Genomic DNA, 27,620 nt, shown 5'->3' on the forward strand with positions numbered 1-27,620 from the left:
AATATTTTGTTATATTATCAGTGTTTTACATAGTTGGAAATTACATTACATTTACATTATATCTAAAATGTGGCTGATTTTACCTTTTTCTAAAGGCTAAGAAACCTCTACTTTACTTTACGTTACTAGTTTAATACTAACGTTTAATAATATAAAATATTAGGGCGTTCGGCTAAGAGCCCAAGTACAGCTGGTTCCTCTACTTACGGCGTATCTCGGCGTCGACGTGAGCCTGTTGCGCGTAAAGACCGTGACGTCGACCCCAGCCGCCACAGGCGAACCGGTAAAAGTCCTTACAGGGGTCGACCTTCCAAGTGAGAGAGGACTCCATACGAGCCCCAGCGTCCCGACATGCGGTGCTGCCACAGGTCTTCACCCGCGTCCCACAGGTCACGTCGTCGTCCTGCGGCAAACATCATATGGATATGAGGAAAAGTAAGTATGAGTATAAATAAGTATAAACTACTGTACAATACTACTGCTATCTACTAAACAAAGTAGGCTGCCGCGTTAAAATATGACAAAGAATATACGGATTGTTATAATTATAATTGCTGTAAGGAGTAACTGGATTGTGTGAAAAAATCAGGAACATTTTCACCCCTACAGACAAATCATTTCTTACGACATTGTCAATAGCGCCCAATGAACTGGAAAGGATACATATAGAAACGTGGAGATTAGACACAAATATTTATTGAACTCCATATAATTGATGATTTTATATATTATTTTACACCTTGAAGAGTTTAACTAATATAATATAATAAAATGGAGTTTAACTAATATTAATGAACAAGTTAATTCAGGTAGTAGTGATCTTAAACTGTAGTAAGTTATAATTCCAAAGTTTGTTTTTACTTAGAATTTGAAAATTTCAGCAAAATAACTCATCTGTATATTAACTAGTAAAAAATAACTAAACTTGCCTATTTTTCACAATCAATTAAACAGGGTGATTATTTACAAAACACATTAAATTAAATTGTAGAAATATTTAAATAAAATCGATAGTATTCTAAAAGTTCAAGGGCTAAGATGGGTCATTAAATTTTAAAATATTAAATAGTGCGGTTTTTGGGTAGATCGGGGCGACTTATGTAGGATAGATAGGTAATTGGTTGTGCTGGTAATAGAATGATTGAAAATGAGCAAGTCATAATTAATATGATGCACTTAATATAAAATCTCCCTTTATATTAAATTATTTTTAGATAAAATATTTATTCAAGGGTACTAAATATGATTTCAAATTTTCATTCTGTATCAAAAGGCATAAGGAAGTTAAATATTATAGTTCTTGGTAAGGGTTCTTGGTAACAATTTATACATTTATATAATATATATATTAAGTAGATATGAATATGCCGGTTCTAGACCACTTTTGGGACAGACAGAAAATCAATGTAAAATACTGTCCATTGAACCATAAACAAATCTAATAAAATCTAACAGGAAAGCACGAATGTTAAATAACCGAATCTTTAGCTGTTTTTACTGTTCAATGTTTGCTTCTAATTTCTAAGCTGTTTTTAATGAAAAAATCCAGAAATCTTCGAAATCTTTATTCTACAAAGTTAATTGTAACACAGTCTTTATCTTTTATAGTCTTCTTTCCAGTAACAATCAAGTGTAATTTTTCATTTTTGTTTAATTCTTTAATCTTTTTCTCATCCAAAACAGTCAAAAATCTGTTCGGCAAGTGTACTTTACAATCTTCCAACTCGGCAATTATTGTAAACCCCGTAATTTATCTTTCATTTTCTCCAAATTCAAGATTCTATATCTCTTTTTTTCTTCCAATTTCCACTAATTTCTTATATTCTTTGAATCTTAGTTCACCAACCATATTCAACTCTTGTAACAGCGCTGCCATTTATTATAGAAAAAATCTTTTAACTAAATTTAGTTAAAAGATTTTTTCTATAACAAATAGAACAATCTGAAAACATTTGACCAGAAATTGTGCTGATTTTGTGTCAAAAATCACTACTTCTCAAAAATTTAATTTTACAAATTTTTGCTCTTTAAATAGAAACAATCTGAAAACATTTGACCAGAAATTGTGCTGATTTGTGTCAAGTTGTCACAAAAATCACCACTTCTCAAAATTTTAGTTTACAAATTTTTGCTCTTTAAATATGGAGCGGAAAAAAGATAGAGTGCCCATACTGCAAAAAAGACATTTTTGAACATCACTATACTCGTCATTACAATTCGAAAAATCATTTGAAGAACAAAGAAATTTATTAATAAAGAACTAAATTATTTGAGGACTTGGGCTAAAGAGAATCAAATCGATGGTCACGAAAAGATGTACAATATAGAAAAATATTGCGTGAAATTAAAGAAAAGCTTTAAGGAAGATAAAAAAAGATCTCAATCTATTTAATGATGAAAAAATTCAATCAATCGCTGAAAAATTGTCCTTAGAAACAAACGATAAAACCAAGTCTGAAATGATCGAAGAAATTGATAAAAACTCTTAAAGTAAAATCCGAAAATATCATTGGATGTAGAAGTTTTATCCTCAATACACGGTATTTTCAAGCAATACATTTTAAACAAACTTTGAACGACAATTCCATGTCAATTTACAAATATCTTTCAATTATGCGGTCAGAAATTAAAAGTTTAATCGAGAAATTTCAAGAAAATGTTAAAAAATATGAAGGGCTATCTCTCTTTGGAATGTGAATACGACAACGAACTTTAGTGAATGGTGAACCGCAAACATGTCTAATGTATTTTACTATCAAAGCAGACGAAATCTTTGACGTAAACGACTTTATTTACTAAGCAATTTAATAAATTAACACATCGAGAACAAACGAATAATCCAAATAAAGGTTCCGGATGGACATTTAAAAGTTGTAAACAACTAGTTTTGAGCCTTAATAAACATGAATTTATGAACGCAGGATCATATATCGATTTACCAAAGGAAATCAAAGATAAAAAAAGCTTGTGTAAAATATCAAAAATAAAGATGATTATTGCTTTATTTACTCTATCCGATGCGCTATTGAAAAACCCGAGACTCATGTTGACAGAGCAAAACAATACGAAAAATTCGTGAACGATGAGATATTTTCTGGATTCGACTATCCTATGTCTTTAAAAGATATACAATTATTTGAAAAACGAAGCAGCAAAGCAAAGTACAAGTATCCGAAAATGTCTGTAAATGTCTATACTTTTGATGAAAAACTACACATAGTACCGTTGCAAATTTCAGAAGTTATGACGCCAAGTTAGAAGTTTGATTTATTGTATGTTTAAACAAGATGATAAATCCCATTATGTTTTGATAACAGATTTAAGTAGATTAGCGAGTTCACAGATATCAAAAATGCTCACAAGACGTTCTTGTGTCGAAGATGTTTAAGCCATTTCTACAAATATAGTGCTTTATCAGATTCATTTAGAAATTTTGTAAGCAACATGAAGTTTGCAAGCCAATTATGCCGTTTCCGGGTCAAACAACTAAATTTACCAATTACCAAAAGAAAATTTAGCCATCCGTACGTTATTTATATGGATTTTTGAAAGCATATTAGAGAAGATTCCCACATGCAAAAACAATCCGCAAAAATCGACTACAACCAGATTCAGAAGCATATTCCTTATGGTTTTACTCTATATTTAGTGTCTAATGTGACCAAATCGTAATGTACAAGCCGATATGTTATCGAGCAAAAAATGAAGAAGAGTTGCCGAACGTTCCTGCAAAATTGTTTGAAGAACTCAATAAATTATCGAAGTACATAGCTAAAAAATATAATTCAAAGAACATGAAGCCCATGAAATTGACTGACGAAGAAGAAATTTCGTATCAAAATTCAAATCTTTGCCACATTTGTGAAGAAATATCGTATCAAGACACTGAAAAAAACTTTAGGGTTTTTACCAGATAATTGGAGTTCTGCTTATGATGCATTCAAAAAATGCAGAGATCACTGTCATTTGACTGGAAAAATTTCGAGGTGCAGCTCATAGAATTTGTAATCTGAATTTGAAATTTCCTCAGAATATTCCCGTTTTTCTGTCACAATATGTCTAATTACGATACGCATTTGTACATAAAAGAATTGGCAAAACAATACGGTAATGTTGATTTGATTGCAAACACCGATGAACGATATATAAATTACTCTGTAAATTCTGGATACGGGTATGAATTTGATGGTGACAAACCTAGAAAGTTCATAAAATTCTCTTTCGTAGACACGTTCAGATTCATGGCCTCGTCTATAGAAAAGTTAGCGAAAAATTTAAAGAAAGAAGACTTCAAACATACAAATCATTTTATACAGGATGGACTGAATGAAATTATAGAAAGACAGCCAAATGACGAAGAAGAAATCTTTAAAATTCTATCTGGAAAAGGAATATTTCCCTATGAATTTATCGATAGTATTGAATCGATAGTACTTGATTACACAGAAGAATTAAGAATTCAAGATTTCTATTCACTTTTGACAGATGAGAGCATATCTGAGAAAGATTTTCAAACACTACTTAAATGTTTGGAACAAATTAAAAGAGAAAAATCTAGGAAATTACTCTCTGATTTGTACAATATCCAAGATGTTTTATTGCTTGCTGATATATTCGAAAATTTCAGAAACATTTGCCTTAATTGTTATAAACTCGATCCGGCACACTATCTAACAGCTCCCAGTCTCGCATGGGACGCAATGTTAAAATTAACGAAAATTGAGCTTCAGCTAATTAACGATTATAATATGTATTTGATGATTGAAAAAGGCATTCGTGGAGGTATTTCTCAGTGTATTAAACGATATGTGAAAGCAAATAACAAAAATATTTGAAAGATTTCGATAAGACAAAGCCCGAAAACTATTTACTCTATCTCGATGCTAATAACCTTTATGGGTATGGCCTCATGCAAAGTTTACCATACGGCGATATCAAGTGGATGGATCCTAAAACGTATACAAAAGAAGAGTGGCAAGAAAACAATTTTAGAACTCACTGGCGACGAAGATTATGGCTATATTCTCGAAGTTGATCTTGGATATCCAACGAATTTACACGAACATCACAAGGATTTACCTCTTGCTCCAGAACATTTTAAAAAACAAACTTTGCACAACTCTACTGGATAAAACTGAATACGTTGTTCATTCGAGAAATTTGAAGTTCTATTTGGAACAAGGTATGATTTTGAAACGTGGTGAATAGAGTTAATGCATTCGATCAGAAGCCTTTTATGAAAGAATACATTGATTTTAACACAAACATGAGAACCAAAGCTACAAGCGACTTTGAAAAGGACTTTTATAAGCTGATGAACAACTCAGTTTTTGGAAAATCTATGGAAAATGTGAGAAACAGATGTGATATTAAGCTTGGAAATGAAGAATTTTCAATGAAACAAGCTAAGAAAACAAATTTCAAATGCTTTAAACATCTTTGACGACAACTGTATAGCGAGTCACATGTACAAACAAAAGGTTAAATTTAACAAACCGATTTACATAGGATTTTCAGTTCTCGACCTCTCAAAATTGCTAATGTACGAGTTTTATTACAACAAATTAAAGAAGTTTGATCCAGATTTGAATCTGTGTTACATGGATACAGACAGTTATTTTCTAGAATTGAAACGAGATCCTTTAAAATTATTAAAGAAAATATAGATGACTTTGATACAAGTGATTATCCAAAAGATCATGAATGTTTCACTACTAAAAATAAGAAAGGTAATAGGGAAATTCAAAGATGAGTTAAATAGCGAAGTTTTAGAAAGAATTTTGTGGTTTAAGGTCTAAGATGTACTCGTACAAATATCTAGATAAAAACCCAGTTAGGTGTAAAGGAATTAAGAGAAGCGTTGTAAAATAAAACAATAAATATCGAAAACTTGAAGAGATGTTTGTTCAAAGATAAAGAAGAATTTAGGGAGATGACAGTCATCAAAAGTTATAAACATGAGTTTGTACACTGTTACCCAAAAACAAGCTGGCACTGAACGCTAAAGATGATAAGAGAATTGTCCTAGAAAATAAGATCGATACAGTACCGTATGGCTATAAAAATGAAGCAAAATCTGATATATTAGACGAATTAAAATAAACTTGGAAACTTTGATATGTAAATGGAAGATGATTTTAATTCACTGTCACAAGTGTAAAAAGAAAACGAAAAATATAGATTCAAAAAATCGTTCAAAACTCAAAATGGATTGTATAGAATTGCTGCAACAAATGTTCAAAATGTAAGACAAACAAGAGTAAGTTTATAAAGAATCCAAATCCAAAACCTGTTAAGCAAGAATTGAAGACTAAAGATGAGATAGAGATTGAAGCTCGAGAAATTCATGCACCAGTACGAAAAAAGTTTTAAAAAGAGAAAAAATTATAACATTAGGAATTGACGATTTATGGGCAGCAGATTTAGTTATAATGTCTAACTATTCAGATCAAAATGATGGAATTTAAGTATATGTTAAATGTTATTGATACTTTCTCAAAATATGCTTGGTCAAGAGCTATCAAAAGAAAAAAACGGCAAGGATATTTCAAAAGCTTTCGAAGATATAGTAAAAGATGCCATAAGGATCAATCACAAACCTCCTAACCTACTTCATACAGATAAGGGTTTAGAGTTTAAAAAATAAAGAATTTAACGATGTTTTGAGGAAATACAACATTAAGATTTATCATACTGAAAACGAAGAGAAATCAAGTATTGTAGAGAGATATAACAGAACTCAAAATGAGAGAATGAAAGTAATTTTTGAGATTAATAAAAACTTTAAATGGATCGATATTCTTCAAAAAATCGTAAACAATTATAACGATACAGTTCACAGCACAATCAAAAATGAAACCGAAAGACGTAGATAAGGATGCAGAAAAGGAGTTATTAGAGACCGTTTTCAAGTATGTTCCACCTGAAATTCACACGAAAACTAAATTTAAAGTCAATGATCATGTAAGAATTGTTAGTAAAAAACAAACCATTTTCGAACAAATATAAGAACAATTGGTCAAGAGAAATCTTTGTGATTTATCAAATTAATAACACAGATCCTGTAAACTTATAGTATAAAAGATTTTAAATAATGAAGAAATAACCGGAAAGTTTTATGAATATGAATTGAAGAAGTCAAAACTGTAATATAAATTTTCTATATATAAATGGCGCATCAAAAGAAATGTACAAAGTGCCAAAGAATTTAAAGATTTAAATGAATTTTATAAAGATAAAAATAGGAAAGATGGAATGCATTATAATTGCAAAGATTGTGAAAGGGAATATCATAAAGAATTATATGATAAAATAGAAAAATTAACTTTGGAAGATAAAGAATGTCTTAAATGTAAAGAAACTAAAAAAATTTCAGAGTTAATAGTGATCACTATAGTAGAGATAAGAAAGACTCATATTGTAAAGATTGTGTAAAGAAGAATCTTCATAGATTATATTATGAAGATACTCAATGTGAATGTGGAAGAGAACTATAAAATGGTTAAATAATTTATCAAAAACATTTACAAACCAAATATCATAAGTTAAGAGTTTAACATTTTCATTGTGTAATAATTTTTTTCTATATAAATGGAGTCTCAAAAGAAATGTACAAAAGTGTCAAGAAGAGAATAGAAAAGACTGTTATTGTAAGGAATTATACGTTAAAATGGACAAATTAACTTTAGAAGAAAAAAAATTGTTACTTTTGTAAAGAAATTAAAAATATTTCTGAATTTAATAACTGGCAGTATAGTAAAGATAGAAAAGATGCTTTTTGCAAAGATTGTGCTAAAAACATTTTCAGCGAAAGTTATAAAAACGAAATGCCTTGTGAATATGAAAAAAAGATTTTACAATGGTTACCTAGTTATGCTAAACATTTACAAACAAAATATAATAAATCGAGAGTTTTTAGTAAAATTTAGAAACATTTTCATCGTGTAATTTAGATATTCTATAAATCAGTCGAGATTCTGCCATATTTGTAGTAAAATGATTTCCGTTGTATAAAATATTCAAAGATTCTTTCATTTGGTTGTAGAGATTTATACTATTTGGATCTCCTTGTCTTAATAAAATTTCCATTTCTGGGTAATCAATTTCAAGTTCTTTCAATCTTTTCGGTATTTCTCTCTTTTGAGCTCTGATAACGTAATAAGGATATTCCCACATGTGATTCTTCTTAATTAACACAAAAACATGGTGTTTTTTTCTTATCAAAAATTTTTACATATCATATCTCTCTTCATTAATTCCATTCGAAATTCTTGATTCTCTATTTTCAAGGATTTCATTTGACCTGAAATTTGTAACTGTTTTATTTCATCTTTTAAACTGCTTATTTTCGTTTTCAAGTTTTGTACACACCAAATTTACGAATACTTGGTAAAAACTTCTTCTAAAACCCCAATCTTGAAACATTTCTGCTATTTTCATTTTAGATTTCAAGATTAAAGAATATATGCCTGCTTCATTTACGAAAACAGTGTTTTTTTTGAAAGTTTGAAGGCGGGGGCGAATCACCCCTACCTTCAGAATGCATGTTTTCGAAGCTTTTTTTTTTTTATATTTTTCTTTGACATGTTCTTTAATTGCTTTCTTCGTATCTTTATATTCTAACACCTCTGCAACATCTTTCGCCTTAAACCAAAATTCATTATTTTCGTCAACAAATGTTAAAATTTCTTTATTATTGAATTTGAGTAGATTCACAACTGACTCCATTTAGATAGAACAGAAATTTAACTAGTAATTTTTATTTCGAGAATAAAGGCCAGATTCATTAACGAAAATAGTGTCAGGATGAAAGATTTTGAAAGGGTCTATGGCATAGACTCTTGTAATTTATATATTTAAAGGCTATTTTTCTCGTCATTATCAATATTATTTATGATAGCTTGTCTAGTATTTTCATATTCTAACACCTCTGCAACATCTTTCGCCTTAAACCAAAATTCATTATTTTCGTCAACAATTGTAAAGATATGTTTGCTTTTAAATCTAAGTTGATTATTGAGTAGGTCTACAACTGACTCCATTTAGACAGAAAAGAAATTTAACTAGTAATTTTTATTTCAGTATAAAGTCTAGATTCATTGATAAAAACAGGGTCAGGATGAAGATTGTTAAGGGGTCTATGGGATAGACTCCTGTAATTTATACATTCAAAAGTTGTTTTCTTGAAAATTTGAAGGTAAGAACGATTCGTTCCCCCCCTTGATTCCTCATTCTTTCGACAATCTTAAATATATTGTTGTTTTACTCTCATTATTTAATAAATTTCCCTCAGAGTCTTGTATAGTATTAGAACGATTTTTTTGAATTCTTTTAATATTTTTTCTAATTGGAATATAATCAATTTCATTCGGTTTTTCACTAATTTTTGATCCATAAGCAACATTTGGAAAAAAAGTGTACAAAATTTCAGATTCTTTGTGTAAATGTTCGGTATGATTTTCAAAACTAGGTTCAACGAGATTACAATGTACTTCAATTACATCGAACGGTCTAAATTTTTGGCGTTTTATTTCCTAAATATACCTGATTGGCTCAATAGTTTCTTGAACAAACCCTAACAAATCTACAATAATTGCTGAAAACATTATTCTTACTGGTGATTTTATTTGAATTTTATTAGAGAGATAATTTTTTTGCATTTCAAACTTGTTTTCGTCAAAGTTTAAAGATTTATCTGATTGTTTGAATGTTTTCAGATAATTTTTTAAGGGAATTTTTAATTTGATCGAAAGTATAATATCCTTTGTTTAAACCATAATATTTTGTTATGTTCTTCTCACTAAATCCTATACAATAAGGAGAACTTTCACTAATATTTATTACAAAAATTGTCAGAATAAAAACCGCTTAAACCGATAAAATAATTTGATTCTTCCTCTAAGTGTATAGGATGTTCCAAGTTTTAAAACTAATTTAGAGCTTTCTGAAGTCAACTTGAACAGCTTCATTTTCGCAAGCGTTGCTTCAAGATGAAAATCTTCTATTTAAATGGAGAAATTTTTAAAGCAAAAAGATCAGATAAAAACTTCCAAACGTTTGAAGAAAATAAGAAAGATCAACCAATCAGATTGTTAATTGTTGGTTCAAGTGGATGTGGAAAAACAAACTTTATTATTGAATTTTATCTACAATAGGTTGATTCCTTATTCCAATTTGTATGTTTTTAGTAAATCTTTAGAACAAGACGCCTATAAAAAATTACAAGAAAGATTTGAAAATATTGAGAAAAACTTAAACAAAAAAATATCACATTTTTTTATAATGCTTCTGAGGACATAGTTTCCGTTAAGCGAATGTAAACCAAATTCTTTAATCGTTTTTGATGATTGTATTTTAGAAAATCAAGACGTTATTAAGGAATATTTTCGTAATGTCTCGTCACAAAAATATCTCTTGTATCTATCTTTCCCAATGCTTTTCAAAAGGTTGATAAACAAGTTATAAGAAATAACCTGAATATGTTGTGTATTTTTAAGCAAGATGATCACTATTCGAGAAAGATTTATAACAATTATGTGGGATCTGATATGAGTTTTAACCACTTTATTGAGTTATGTGATAAAATTTGGAAGGAAGACTACGGATTTTTTTAACTATTAATCTAACTTTGAAGCCTAAAAATGGTAAATATCTGAATAAATTTTCTAATATAAATGCTGCTCAGTGGTCTGACAAATCTACTTGATAAAATATTTGTTACAATTATTTTTATATTATCTTTAATTTTTATTTACATTATGAAAATAACAGAAAAAAACGGTAAATCTGTTCACGTTCCACGTTCACGTTCCACGTTTTCACGTTTCGTGTTCACGTTTCACGTTTCGTGTTCACGTTCTCGCTCACGTTTTACGTTCCACGTTCACGTTTTACGTTCCACGTTCACGTTTTTTACGTTCCACGTTCACGTTTTTTTTACGTTCCACGCTCATGTTTCACGTTCCACGTTCACGTTTTTTACGTTCCACGTTCACGTTTTTACGTTCCACGTTCTCGTGTTCACGTTCCACGTTCACGTTTTACGTTCCACGTTCACGTTTTTACGTTCCACGTTCACGTTTTACGTTCCACGTTCACGTTTTTACGTTCCACGTTTCAAATTTTTCCTAAATAAATGGTGAACGTAACTTCTGAAGAAGCGAAAAAACTTGATCAAATCGAAAAGAAATTAATCAAAGAATTTTAAAGAACAGATTCGAATGGATGAAGAAGAACAAGAAACTTATTCAAAAAATTAATCAACCTGTAACTTCTGCAATAAAAAATGTTGAGGGCAAAATTGAAAATGTTTTTAAGCGATAATCAAAACTTAATGAATTTGGTTCCAGTTTGTACGAACAATTGCTGATATTTCGATTCCAGAATCTGAGTTTGAATTGCCAAAATTACCATCTTCAACACCATTTAGACCTCGAATCATTGAAGACTCTACCATAGTTGAACCAATAAGTCCTGGAACAACGGATATAATAAATTGGTGAAATTGGTAAAAAATTTCTTCCTAGAGCAAAGGATGATAAATTTGGTTTGTATTGGGACAGAAAAAAGAAAAGTTTTATGATTGGAAATTTGCCCGTGAATTTTGAGCATAATGATATCATTATTAATGAAAAAACATATGAAGGAACTCAAGGTTTATGGAGATTATTAACAGGCACTGATGTTCCAAAAGACGGTTTATATTCTGAAGAAGACTTGAAAAAGTATACTGAAATTTTATGGAAATCTGATTCAATTTACAAAAATAATGATCCATCAACTAAGAAACCAAAGTCAAGTAAAGGTAAAAATATCTCAATTTGATTAAACCAATTTGGGAAAAAAGAAATCGAAGGATCAGGTGTGAGAAAATACAGTGATAATAAGATTGAATACAGATATATCGACGATTTGACAAAACTCGATGGAATTATTAATTATATTTATGCTCAAGAAAAGGCTGGAAACAACAATTTTTTGAACGAAAAGAAAGCGAATAAAGATTTTATTTCGAACAAAACTTGACGAAATGATTGAAAAACCTGATGGAATTAAATATTTAAAACGAGTTTTGCCGGCAATAAGTTCATCTATGATTGAGGGTAGTGGACTTTTGAATGATTTTATCAACAATTTACCTTTTGAATTACACGTACCAACTTATCAGTATCTGGGGCCTGGCACAAAACTCGAAAAAAGACTAAAAAGAGGAGATCTGGTATAAATAAATTAGATCAAGCTGCTATGGAACACGATATTTTTTATGCAAAACATAGAGACACAAATTCCAGACATATCGCAGATAAAGTTTTGCAAGATAAGGCAATGGATAGATTTTTATCAAAAGATGCTAGTTTAGGTGAAAGATTTGTTGCGCTTCCAACAAGCTGGAGCAATGTTTTTTGAAGAGAAAACTAGGAATGGGAATCGAAGAGAACTTGAAATTTTAACTATATAAATGGAGGTGAATGTAAATTTCAGCAAAAATCAGAAAGAAAAAATAAAATCCGCTTTTAAGAAGAAAATACCCGTTAGTATTCAATTTAAAATAGATCAACTAAAAAATGGCGAAGATAAGATATTTTTAACAAATAGACAATACAATAAACTCGAAAAACATAAGAAAAACAATAAAGGAACCAGAATAGAATTTTCTTATAATCAGTTGAAAGAACTTAAAAATGGTGGACTTTTTGAAAGATTTATTAGATTTTTGGAGAAAATATTCCAGTTGTTAAAAATGTTGTTCCTTATGTTCGTAAAGCTGCTCCAATCGTTAAAAAGGATGTGATTCCTATTGTTCGAAACATTTTTTTAAATTGGTTTAGATAAAGAGTTGGAAGATGTTACAGGATCCTGGATTAGATGAAAAAACTTTGAATTACGTGAAATCAAACATTGAAAAAAAAATTTAAACCTTTAACATTCGGGGAATTGGAAGAAATCTGCAAAAATATTAAACATTTTAGAGGAATCTTCATGAGAGATACATTACCTGAAAAAGTTAAGAAATTTGAATGTGGAATTGTGAATTAGACTCGATTATGGGAAGTGGAAACGCATTGGATTTGTTATTATAAAAATGATAAGAATGCATGTTATTTTGATTCGTATGGAAGAATTGAGGACAAACCACCTATAGAATTGATTAAATATTTGAAAAAATCAAGCGTCTACTACAAATGATTCTCAGATTCAAGACTATAAAGATCCCCCAAATTTGTGGTCATTTATGTGTTTTTGTTTTGAATGAAACTGAGTACTGGTAAAGATTTTAAAGAAGTTGTTAACAAATTATTACTTAATAAATATGGATTCACAAAATATTTTTGACGTATTTGGAACACAAATTATTCAAAATGTAGATAATAGTTTGAATTTTGATAGTTTGAGAAATGAGTTTGATAACAAGTTAGAAAATTTATTACAAAACCTTCCAGATTCAGATATGTTTGCTGTCGAGATTGAAGATTTTAAAAGCAGAATATGATAACAAACTTGCAAATTTCATGAGTTCAAATGAAGTTGCTGATAAAATAAAAACATTGGAAAAAAGAAGTTGATGATGGTGTAAAAAAATTATTTACCAATTTAATGTCTCATATCGAAAAAGCTGATAAAATTACTGAAGCGATCAAAGTTGAAAAGAATTATGTTAGTTTGGCTAATAAAAAAAGAATTGTCGGTGTTCGACCTGGTATTGACAAACATGATGTTGTTGTTAAAGAACAAATTTTAAAACCTCTAAAATTATCAGAAAACATCGATATTGTTGATTTACATGATCCGAATGTTAAAAATGCCTTAGATTTTAAAGGAAAAAGAATTAGCGGTGTTAGTAAAGGAATTAATCCATTTGATGTTGTTGTAATGATTCAATTAGAAGATCCTATTAAAATGTTTAATGAACTAAAACAAAATTATGAGAATCATAAACAGCATGTTAAAGATTTTACAACAGATGTCTATGACAAGTTAGAAGCCAGAAATAGAAGATCAGTAGACGATGTTGGTGAATTACTTGATAAAGTAAATAAACTAGAAGAAAACTTTAATACATATAAAAATGAGGTTAATGTATTAGTTGTGAAGTAATTAACAAAAATTCTGGAAGATTTTTAATACACATTTCAATGAGAAAGTAAACTTTTTTAAAAATTTTAGTACACGTTTCAATGAGAATGTAACACATAATAATGAATTACTTAAAAAGAATAGATGATCGATACTCTTTATATCTCGATAAAGTAAATAAACTAGAAGAAAACTTTAATAAATTTAAAGAAGATGTTAATAAAACTTTTGAAAAAACATCGACAACAGATTTAATGGAGTAGGCGGCTATGATGACTAATTTTCCTTATATAAATGGCGCTCATATATTGTGTGAGATGTAAAGAAAAAAACTGCAACAAATGATATAAAATACTATGCAAACATTAACGGAGTTAAAAAGAATTTCGGGAAAATGTGCTGAATGTAACTCAAAAAAGAGCCAATTTATAAAAACTTGATTTGAAATTTTTTCCTAATAAAATAGAGATGGCGGGACATTACAGTGCTTTCGATCTTTTTATAATGCAACACGAAAGAGATTTGAAAAAAGAACATTGGGATGACATTCTCAAAAATATGAATTATCCGAAGATATGATGAGATTATACGTAAACAAATTGAATTGGTATAACATTGCAAAATATCAAACTCTGTCCCCAGAGTTCATTCAAGAAAATATACATTATCAATTAAAAAAGATCATATGTCTGTTCTTTGTCTCTATCAACACTTGAGTATAAAGTTTTTTGGATGAAAATAAAGATACAGTTGATTGGAACAATATTATAGATAGCGGTTACTATCCTGTGCAGATTTTGTTGAAATATGTGCCGAAATTGCAAAATTTAAGGAAGAGAATCCTGAATATGACGAAGTAGATCATTAAAATGACTCTAATTTATATCTTTTCTTATAAAAACGTACATTAGATCGATGAAAAAAATGATACACGATGTTTAAAATTTCTAAATTTTCTCTTATTAAATGGTGGACTACAGAAAATATGCTAGTGATATTGAAAGGGCGGAGTTTTAAAAAATTTCTATCCAATTAGTAAACAACATTTGAATGAACCGAATAAAAGAACTGAGTTTAATATTGATTTTGGAGATAACTTTTGCTCGTCTAACTTCCAGTTTTATATTTCTGGAAACTTTAACAAAACAAGAATGGTCAAGCATATCTTGGAACTGATAATGTTAGATTAATCGATAATTTTATACCGTTTTTATTTTCTAAGATTGAAGTAAGAAAAACACAATAAATTGATAGAAGAAGTCGAAAACTGTGGCCAATTAAGCACAATTAAAGGAACTATTTCGTATTCAAAAAGTGTGATGTTATTTCTCAAACTTCTAATGGCTTTGAATCAGATTTTAAATTTGGTGTTTTTGAAGCAGCTGGAAATTTATCTCATTTTGGATTAGGATTTTTTGAAAATGTTACTATTCCGATCTATAAAGGAGGATTTTATCTAAGTTTTATAAGAGCAGAAGACGATGATGTGATTCTGAAGACTGCAACTGGAAATGTTATGCCTGTTGATGGAAAAAAATTACAATTAACGAGTTTTTTCATTAGAGTTCCGATGATTGATTACAAAACCACGAGTAAAATTCAGTTGATTGATGAAATTATAAAATCTCAAAACATCACGTTTAATTTTCTAGATTGGCAAATGTATTGAGCAAAAGGTATTTTCCGGAACAACTTATTCGTTTCGATATCACAAATATTTATAGAAATATCTTCAATCCCAAGTTCGTTATCATTGGTTTTCAAACAGATAGACAGAATAATCAAGAAAAAATCCTTCAAAGTTCGATAGTTTGAATGTGAAAAAATATCAGAGTAAAATTGAATGGTTCTTATTATCCAGATGAATTACAAAATTTAAACATTTCCGGTGGTCTTTTCAGAAATCATGTATCAGATGTATCAAGATTTTTAAGAAAGTTTACTACAAAAATATGGAAATGTATTACAACCCCAAAGAATTTATAGCAAATAGACCCATTTATGTCATTGATTACAACAAAGAGTTTGACAAATATTTCTAGTTCAAAGAACGATATAATTATCAATATGGATTTTCAAAATGCTGTTACAAACGCGATTTGTTATGTGGTTGTGGTTTCTGAGAAATTTTTATCATATGACGTGATTAAGAACGATATTAAAGAAATTCAGTAAAAATCGTCTTATTTTTCTGTTGAGCGAATGTTAGCAAATTTCATTATTTCCGTTTATAGATTTTTCATTGAGATTCTGGATTTTTTCATTAAAACAGCTTATAAATTAGAAGCCTACAATGAACAGTAAAAACAGCTATAGATTCGGTTAATTTTTCATTCGTGAGTTACAGATTTAGTTTATTGTCCTTTAAACAGTATTTTACGTTGATTTTCTGACTGTCCCAAAAAGTGAGCTAGAACCCTCATATTCATATCTACGTTATATGATAGATATATATATATATATATATTATATATATATATATATATATATATATATATATATATATATTCAAAATTAAATTGAATTTTTAGTGCCCAAGATGGTAGTGAGTAAAAGAATATGTTTACCTTACCAAAATTAAAGTCTCTTCGATTGCATACGGTGTCTTAAAACTAAAAAAGGGCATTAGGAACGTGATCCAGTTTTTAGTTGTAAATCCTGTTTCAAGATTCTCTAAGTACTTTTAGGATTAAATTTGGATATTACCCAGTACAAAAGTCAACACAAGTCTTCCTTCAGGACTGGGATGAGGGTGTTCTGATAGAGATTAAGCGTGAAACAGTTCCCAACTAATTAATTTGAACAATCAAGCAGGATGTTGCCACTTGCTAGGTAGATCAAATGATTTATGTGCCACTAATAAAACTGAACTATATATTATTAAAGGAGATAAATACTAAGAGAAAAAACAATTTAACTATAGAAAATGTATGATCAATAGTTTGTTAATACAACTTAATATTAGTGACTATTAAAAGGAATACATAAAAATAATGAAACAACGTAGATTCTCCTTTTATGTAAACGAAAATCGAACGTTTTGACCTGTTTGCTACATTTTTACAATACGAGTGCTTGTTATGTCCTTGTAAGATTTTCTTGAATCGTTAAAAAATAATAATCTGACATAAGAAAGCATAATGTCACATTTCTGCTTTGCCGTTTTACGAGATATTACATGTGTTACGAAGTGTGGAAATTTAATTTAACACACGGACAACAAATATATGTTCAACAATAGGTCGTTCCTACAATAGATACTCGTATTTCGAGATCCAAGAGTTAATTTGTATTGAATAAGTATCCAACTCAGTTTTTTTATTGGCCAAAGAATATGCCTTATTACTTTTCCCCTAAGAGAAGAAGGGTATTTTTCATTTGGTAAAAACGTTCAAATTCCAAATGAAAACACAAGTCATATTTTACACTGTTACACTGCAATAACTGTCAGGCACATAAATATTTATCATATCGGTGTCAGCCAACAAGATAAAGGGACTAGAAGCCACATAGTCTTTATCTCGTTGGCTGACACCGATTCAGCTCTTGTTTACATGTTCGACTGTTGTTTACGGGTGTCTGAAACAAAGAAATTTTCTACTTGTTATTATTAACCCTTTTAATACCCTTCCATTTTGCACACATATCAAAACTTACACCATTTCCATTGGGGGAAATTATCGATTACACGGAAATCTGCGTTACGTTCACATTCAATTTAAATGAGCTCCTGACTCTATGTCTAACAGTATTGGGTTTATTGTTTTTTTGTCTTTATATTACTTGAGATTAAATCATCTAGTAATGTAATAAAGCACCCTGTTGAAGTTAATGGCATGGGACTTGGCTCGCGCAGCAATTCACTTCACCCACAGCGTTATGGCTATTGTAACATGGGAATAGTGGAAACAACGAGTACTGTAACGACTTTCTGTAAAATATATTGCCTTGTTTAGAGGCTGTAATAGCGGTTATCACTAAAGTTAACTACGTCAAACAACAACGAGAATTGTTGCTCAGATTTCCACTAAGAGGTATTGTATTTGCAAGAAACCAAGCCATTGATGGTATTAGAGCCCTTTTTTAAAAGAAGCCTTTAGCCCTATCTTCATATACCAGAAGTCCAAAAAAGCTAGAAGAAGAAATTTCACTGTATTTTTTTGTTTAATGACGACAATGTTAACTAATATTTTTTGTGTATGTGTGTGTTTCTATACTATTAATATAATACACTATAAGATTTTACTATAAAATTTCAAACATGAAAATTTTCGCTTCCTAAAGTATGAAGTAAGTCATAAAAGTATATGTTTTAAAGTAACTATTTTTTTGTTAAGTTCGTTAATTTCAATGAAAGGTTTGAGAGTATAACAGGGTTTCGGACATTTGCCATCGTTATATGTTCCAAATGTACAACACAAAAATATATTATACATTTTATAACACATAACGATGGCAAGTATCAGAAACCCTATAGTTGTCATAGATTCAACTACATAAAAAAGAAGATTACTTTTGAAAGAACGTGGAGACCATAAAAATCATTTGAGAACAATGAATTAATTAAAGTATAGAAGAAAGTTATCTTACAAAACTATTTACAAAACAATAGTTGTTTTTTGAACTGCAGATCTCCAAGCTGATTCTCTAAATTTTATGTAATTCTAAATTTTCTAAATAGCTCTGTTTAAGTATTCTCAAAATACATAATTATTGACAAAGAAACCAGAAACAAATACCTAGATGATCATCATAGGCAAAATTCATAATATTGAGTCCAACTCTGATCTGTGTATACGTTTACGCTTTCTTGTTTGTAAGTGAGGCATGTTAAAAGAGTACCTCCATGTATTAATGTTTGGTTTGTAATTCTGATAAATTAATGTTACCCGTTCATTTTTTAAGTTAAACGATATTGTTGTTCCATGTAAATATTCAGAAAAAATATGCAGAAGCTATTCATGGCATGTTCACGCCATGTAAATCAAATCGTTCCGCCTGCCTCAAATCGCTATGTGAAATCCCACACATAGATCATCACACATAGGGTATCACATAGATCGTGTTATGTGTAGGGTTCACATTGCAGCATAGGGTTACTACTATGCAGCAATCACATTCCTGCTGTAGTGTAGGCCATGTTCACCTTGGCTTCTATCCAAGACAATCTACCCCAAGTTCATGGTGGTTCTTGTCACAGCCACGAGCATGTTTCCATATTGTAATCCATATTGTATATGAGATATGAGTTTGACTTTAATATTAGTTGTAACATAATATTTATGTATTTTAATGTCTTAATTATTAGTCTTTGTTAAATGAATATAATTGTAGTAAGACATATCTTTTTCACAAATACCAGTTTTATACCAATTTGTCTTCCTCTTCTTTGCTGAATTTGTGCTAAAATATACAAATGTACTGATTAATTTTGAATTCATGTAAAATATCATGGTATTTGACTTAACAGACCTAAAGATTTCAGTAGCACTTTAACTATTTTAGGGCAGTGTGGAGGAACACTGGAGGTAGTCTTGATATTTTAAGGAGGGCACTTACAATATATTATAATGGAAACTTATTATGATTTTAAAGCAGAAGTGGGCATATTTAGGGTACAATAAATAATGTTATGCAAATCCTTACTACAATCGTTTAAAGTAGTTTTGGTGTGACAGAACATAAATATCCAATATATATATATATATTGGATATATAAATATAAACTGCATAAATATTTACAACTATTTAATACATATATAATTTCTGACCAAAACATACACAGCAAAATGCATGATAATTTTCTTTGAGTCGAGCACTTGAATCTATAAATTTGTAATAGTATTTGTTTGAATGTTTGTTACTGAAACTTAGTTTACACACACCAATGACCTTTGTCTGGGCAAAATTTATTATCAAATACTGCTCACAACATGATCACTGTTTCTGAGAAACAATCACAATATACCAGAAATGTCTTATACTAGCTTCTTCCATGCTTTGATGTGTAACAAGGTGGTGTTTTAAAAAAGTATCTTCTAAGGTGGTATAATTTTTGTCCACAACTACACCAGTTGTAACATTCGTATACAAAGAAACCTCATCTAAAACCACCATACTCATTTATTGACTACTACTTAAAAGTTGTACATTAGCTTAAATCATTATCTGGTTCAGTCAATTAAAATCGTGTGAGGAACAAAATATTGTTTAAAATTAATTAAATTTAAGAATATTATGAGGCAAATGGAATCAGACTTTTTTCGGAAACTAATGACATCCTACTTTTATTGCACTGGCTTTAAAATTTGAAAAGGTTCAAGCAACTATCAACCAAAATCCAAGAAAAATATTTACTTATATGGCAAGTGCTCACTAAAAAATACTTTTCTCTCCCGCTTTAAAACTTCAACTTCCTTAACAGTCATTCGAATTCGGACGTAGATTCGCAGACGAGAATACATTCAAAGGACATAACAATCTCAGGAATGTCCATGATTCTGATTGAAATTGATTGCTTACAACACGCCTGTGTTATAATGTGGGAAGTGCGCGCGAAACAGCATAAATTATAGTTTTAAAACTCCCATTTCCGTGTAATTTCCACGAACGTCCCTACACATGTACGTTCAAACTTATATTCCTTGGTTATACATAAAAAGGAATATATACATCTCACATAAATACAAAAGCTGCTTATTAGCTAGATTTTACTACTATCGTTTGTTTAGTTGTCCATATTACACATATTTATTAGATTTCAGTAACATTTACTGCTTTCTTGCTTTATTAAAATAAATAGTGCTTTAAAACCTACTTCATATATTTTTTTCCTTTTTTTATTTAACATTAGTACTAAATTCACATAAAACTGCTTATCCATTTATTCTTCTGTTTACCAAATGTTACCGCTGTTTGATGAGAACTTGGACTCGGAGTTTATAATAATTTCGAATCACTACTTTATTCTTGAATGAATTTTGACAATTCTACATTGACATATCTTAAAACAAAAATTGAACATAACTTTTGCATGCATTCGCTGATTTTGCTGAATTTTCACATCAACACCACTTGAATGTGTAGAACTAGTATCAAGTATTTAATCAAAGTATTGGATTTGGTATATATATATATATATATATATATATATATATATATATATATATATATACGATAAAAATTGTGAAAAGATGCTTTCTACAAAACAATGATAGTAAATTTAACAATTCCTGTGAAGGTTGAAACCAAAAAATCATAATTTTCTAGCTTTTAATTTATGTCATTTTAGTAATGGAGCTGAATTCTTCGTTCGTCAATTAAATGAAATATATATCTCAATATGTACTCAAATCCCAATCGACGTCGGACGACATTTACGTTTATTGGTTCAGATGAGTTTATTGGTTCGCATGCATTTCAGAAATTTATTAACAACTCTCACATTTTAATATAAATAGTCTTAGTTGTGAAAGCTGAAAGAAAATGTTCTATTAGCATATTGATTCAAAATATTTCATTAATAAGAGATTGAAGAGAACAAAATGGACAGGATATTCTGAAATTGCAATATAGTTTGCAACAATAAGTTAGGCAGATTAATAAAACAATACAAGTACCATGTAAGTATTTATACGTCCTTTTAAAAAAAATAATTGAAAACCAAGAAACATACTTTGATCATAACACTTTCATGTTTTCTTAGTTTATATGTCCTTAAATGGTTTTGGAACTTGCCATGGTTACTGTCCCCGGCGTAACTCTAATCGATAGACATGCAAAATTACTTTTATACGGTAGTTTATTTATTATCACTATAAATAATAGCAGTTTGACAAGAAAGACGCATTTTCATGTATTGTTATGGGAAGAAGGAATGGTGCATGTTTGATTATACAACAAGAAATGACGCCTTCAGCAGAAGCGGGCTAATCTTAATATTTTAAGAGTTAGTAAAATAAAGAAATATAATGATATAAGGAACGATCAATTTTTTTAATAAACTGCTTCACGTATCCTGCTACATTTTTTTATAAATAGCCTTTTTATACTTTCGACTAATCAGTGTTTTGTACCTAAAGACCTAATTTTTCATAATTGACGTAGAATTTACATAATGTTATAATACTTTCACATAGTATGCATACTAATCAATCGTTATTTAATAGATAATTTTGATTAGTATGCATGTGGTATACACTTTATTATTACCACATGTAAATAAATCTTTAAAAACCAACTTTACGGTTACAAAATATTATGTTGTAGAGGTAAGAACGGGACAAGGGTAATGGAAATAATGGTTGGACATTTTGGAAACGATCCAGAAATGAAGAGGAGAACTGGCGCCACCAGTTTAGAACATGTTAAGAAATTAAGGCATTCGGAGGGAAATGGCGTCTTTCGTTACAATTAGTTGGAAACTGTGCAGGTTTTGTGGGGGTTTGAATGGCCTTATCAAAAGTTCAACTTATCTGTTGCATTTTAATAATACTAATCCATATTCTTTTATTCATGTAATGTCACTTATTTTTATATCTAAAACTGGATAGATTAAAATAAGATGACACACAGCAAACTAAAATTAAAAAAGATACAGTTTCATTTATTTCTCCTCAAAATAATATTCAAAACTTTTTGTCCCCCATTACAAAATTGGAGCATTTTAATCGGAATAAATACATTAAATCAAACAAATACATAAATCAAAGTCGTGTTAGTTACACCATTTATAGCTCAAGAATGGCTGTACCGATTATAATGATCTCTGCTTTGTTGTATTCACCTCCACCCCCGAATATCGGAATAAATATTGAAATATTGTAAAACTGCACAGAAGAAAATCAGGTAAATAGAAACCGATTTGTATATAACAGTATACATTGAAATAGCATGTTAAATGTTATCAGCTGTTCTGTATAGACGTTTTACGACATCACAACCTTACAATTAATTTAACCACTATTTTTAATTCGTTTATATTTATAATAGTTTTAAAAGCATACAAATAAGCTTTATAATAAGAACACTTCTTATTTCAACCTTTATTCAACTATTGTAGAGCACAAAGTAAGAAAATATCAAAACAATAAAATTAGAAGTTTTAGTACAAATATGTTTTTACCTGTACATTTTAGCAAATATAAAGTATACAGTGCTTGATCATTGATGTTTTGCAAATGCAAAATTCAAAATTTACTATCTAACATTTACTATAGATTAAAACCTTAATTGTCTTTTGATAAAAGTAAACTTTTCAGACCTGTGTAAATATATACATATATTTCCTTAATTTGGAAAACAAGGCAATACAACTAACTATGGCACAAAAAATACTAGGACCTGAATAAAAGATGTCTAATATACACTTTTGACATACTTTCTTGATTGTGGGAACAACGCAAACTCAGCATTGGTGTCGGTAATATAATACACGATAAACAGAAGTGCTCATACACGTGCAAAGCTTACGAAATAGCGGAAGCGGCGAGTAACTACTAGTAAGCTGTATATTCTTTATGTAAGCATAATATTCTAGACTAATAATATACCAACGTTGTCCTTAATTTTGTTGTCTGTAATATTTTATTGTAATTTTTTGTTTAAGTTTAGGCAGAAAATATTCAGTATAAATGCCCACCATTTTTAAGTTTTTACAATTTAGCTGAAGCTCTAAAATTTAGAGCAGCAGAAAAAATAGTCCATTATTTTCTCCGTTAAACTGAGCTTCTTAACCTTAACTTCCCGTTTAAAATAGTCTTTCTTAGCAAATTTTAAAGTTTTTTTTTCATTTATAACAAACGCCATTCCAAGTCTGTTTTTATTAAAATGCTACAAAATGGAATTTAATCCAGTAGAGTATAAGGTGAAAAGCGCTTACAGACGAGAAAGATTTAAATGCAAAAAATTGTTTGCAAGAACCAACGTATTTTATTCTTGAAAAGTCTCTTGAGTAAGGAAAACTCAAAGACTAAATCCAATCATTTTAACTGTGAAGGCTCCATTCAGCCACTTCAACTGGCGCAACCTCTCTTGAACTTTCAACCCTTAGGAAGGTGGAATTACAAGTACGCTTGGCAGAACTGTAACTGCGCTGTGCCTTGTTCACTCGTAACTGAATGTCATAGCCCCCCCCCCCCCCCCAAAGGAAATTTGGCGTGTATTGCTTTACAATATATATAAATTGATAAATTATATATATATATATATATATATATATATATATATAACTTGATAAGTTATGAGTCAAGGTTCTGTAAAAGAATACTCGTATACTCTAAATGTACGCCTGACGCAGGAAGGATATGTTTATTTCCATTATACGTGTTTATTTAGAGTTATTTTTGTAATGCAATACTCAAAATGCAAATACTGTATTATTAGTAAAATTTTAAACATGTAATTTTTACATTTGAAGGGTTGATTTGAGCCTTACAGTATCCTTTATATGATTTTGAGTTTTGCAAAATTTCCAGTTATTTTTTCAGAGAAAGCAGTTTTCACCGTCTTTTGAGTACATTACATGAAAACTGTTTGGATTTGAGAAATGATCAATGGAACAGTTAATAGTTTACTCATTGTGTGACATAACTCTTTGGAGGGGAGATTAAAAAGGGGTTAATAAAGCAAAAACTTATATAAAATGAATTAAAACTCCAACAAAATCAAAGGACCTGGATGATATTTAAAATGTATGTTGGCTAAACTGATTACTTTACTTTAAATAAAGATTTTCATTACATATATCGTAAGAGCAGCTAAATTTATATTGAGTATTGTTTGTATATAAGACATTCTAATGTCGATCGCTCATCTCTTGATTTCATTCCATTATTTTCAATTATTCAACCTCTGTAAAGTATTTACAACTAGAAACTGGTAGAATATAGAGCACTCTCGAGTTTTCTACTATGACTCACCTGATTTTTGCACGGGGTGTTCTTGTTCGCGGAGGGAGCGCTACTGATAAGGAATAGGACGGGTGAGGCGACCAGCAGCGACATGACAAGGAGCATCGCGACACTGAGAGACGCTTTGTGGACACTGGTGTTGCGCTGGAGCCAGGAGCAAGGCAAGCAGCACAGCCAACTCCCATCCGAGAGTCCTCCGCCGTCCTGGATATGGATGGACTCAACATCCCCTGTGCCATGACCTTGGGCCGGGGGATGACTCTGACTCGTACCTTCTTCCATGTCATCAGCGCATGTCTGGCAAAAAAAAACTAAGTTGAGACACGTTGTGTAGTAACTTTACATTGCAAAGTTGTCATTTTAATCGTCATTTCTTAATCAATTATTCAGTAACGCAACTTGGAAAATACTCTAAAGATCCTTTTACGAAGTAAACCTTATGTTAAATACTCCCTTTTATAATCATTCGCTCAATAATAAGAACTATTATTTTAATTAGAAGTTCACTATATCTGTTCACTCTAAAATCGCGCAAATTATTCTTGGATTCAAATAATTTTTGAAGGTTGCAGAAAATGAACTGCTTCATAAACTTGACAAAATTATAATCTGCTAGAGACACCCTAGTGAAATTTAGCTTGCAATTCATTTCTTTATATTAGTAATATGAGTATTCTATACATAACTATATGCAATTATGGTCCAGCTCATGTGGCCAATATTTTCGTTAATTTTTTAATATGGCCAATCATCTGTAATACGTAAATACGTACTTCAGAAAAAATTCTCTGTTAAAATGTTACGCATCCACTCTTAACGCACTATCTGCTTAAATTTCATTTCCAACGTCAGTGAACATTCCACTCCTAGGGGGGCATCCCCTCTATCCATTCCTACCCATCATTCCAGTTTCTTCAATAAAACTGTTACTGCCTGCCAGACTATAGAATGCTCTTCTTGGTGACATCGTAAATGTGGCATACGTTCGCGCATGCGTGGATGTTTGGGCGGCGAGTGTGGTGTGGGTTACTGGTGGCATACTTTGTGGCTAAATTTGTGAATGGTTTTAAAGGATTTACTATTTTATTACTCGTTTTTAAATCGCTATGTTACAGATTATGATTTACTTTGGTATATGCATAATGCTTTGAATTTCGCTACTGCACATACTGCCTTTACGTACAATATTTTATTTTATTTAGTTGTGTTGTCAGTAAGCTATTTATATTTATGTCATTTTTTAAGTTATCATGTTTTTTTAATTTATTTTTTATGTTTCAACACGAGAAATTTTACAGAGGTTTATTAGAAACTTTATAATCATAACTTCACCACTAATAAAGCCAAGATTCAGTTCATTTCTTTGTAAAACACTTAAAATAATTCATTTTATATTGATTCCAGTTATTGTGTATTTCCGTTACATTAATAAATTGCCTTTTACACTGCGTGCAGTAAAAGTAAAGACCTATGGAAACAGAATAACAAGGGCGATATTTTAAATAAATATTGTTACTATTACCATCTACGTGACATGTATTGGAAATTTTTAAAATACACTGTGGCGTGAATTTAAAGTTAAATTATGCAGAATGATTATCCATCGCAGATTAAACTGAGCAGTTAAACCACTTCAGCGGAGCGTTGAATGTGAGTTGTTGATACTGCGACCCTGTCCCTGTTAGATTAATTAAACCGTTCCACATCGTAGTCACTGCATCACTGTACTTTGGGCATCTTCCACAATTTAAACTGAGCAATTATCCCACTTCAGTAGAGCATTGAATGTAAGTTGTTGATATTGCGGCCCTGTCCCTGTTAGATTAATTTAACAGTTCCTCATCACGTCGCTGCATCACTCTACTTTGGGCATCTTTTCACAGTTTAGACTGAGCAGTTGAAAAACCTCAGCAGAGCTTTGGATGTGAGTTGTTGATATTGCGATCCTGTCCCTGTTAGATTAATTAAACTGTTCTGCATCACAGGCGCTGCATCACTCTATTCTGAACATGTGCCCCAGTTTAAACTGAGAACAGTTGAACCACTTCAGTGGATCGTTGAATTTAAGTTGTTGATATTGCGGCCCTGTCCCTGTTAGATTAATTAAACTGTTCTGCATCGCGGTCGTTGCATCAATCTACTCTGGTCATGTGTCCCAGTTTAAACTGAGCAGTTTGAACCACTTCAGTATAGCATTGAATGTAAGTTGTTGATATTTTAGCACTGTCCCTGTTAGATTAAATTAACCGTTCCGCATCAAGGTCGCTGCATCACTATACTCTTAGCATGTGCCCCAGTTTAAACCGAGCAGAGGAACTACTTCAGCAAAGCATTGAATGTGAGTTGATACTGTTGGGCCTGTCCCTGTTATATTAATTAAACCGTTCCGCATCGAGGTCGTTGCATCACTATACTCTGAGCATGTGCCCCAGTTTAAACTGAGCAGGGGAACTACTTCAGCAAAGCAATGAATGTGAGTTGATACTGTGGGCCTGTCCCTGTTATATTAATTAAACCGTTCCGCATCGAGGTCGCTGCATCACTCTACTCTGGGCATGTCCCCCAGTTTAAACTGAGCAGGGGAACTACTTCAGCAAAGCATTGAATGTGAGTTGATACTGTGGGCCTGTCCCTGTT

The 27,620-nt window shown here is 30.5% G+C and overlaps 1 protein-coding gene across 1 annotated transcript in view; it reads right to left on the reverse strand.

The window, feature by feature from the left end:
* The window catches only part of LOC124352751 (neprilysin-1-like), a 117,819-nt gene that overhangs the window by 38,919 nt on the left and 51,280 nt on the right, over positions 1-27,620 (reverse strand). Inside the window, exons 2-3 of the mRNA XM_046802406.1 lie at positions 24,993-25,280; positions 208-403 (exon numbers count right to left, since the gene is read on the reverse strand). Of these exons, the coding sequence (XP_046658362.1) occupies positions 208-403; positions 24,993-25,265 (469 nt within the window). The 5' untranslated portion in view covers positions 25,266-25,280. The remainder of the gene's footprint in view (positions 1-207; positions 404-24,992; positions 25,281-27,620) is intronic.

Source organism: Homalodisca vitripennis, chromosome 1, assembly GCF_021130785.1.
Source record: "Homalodisca vitripennis isolate AUS2020 chromosome 1, UT_GWSS_2.1, whole genome shotgun sequence".
Lineage (NCBI taxonomy): Eukaryota > Metazoa > Arthropoda > Insecta > Hemiptera > Cicadellidae > Homalodisca > Homalodisca vitripennis.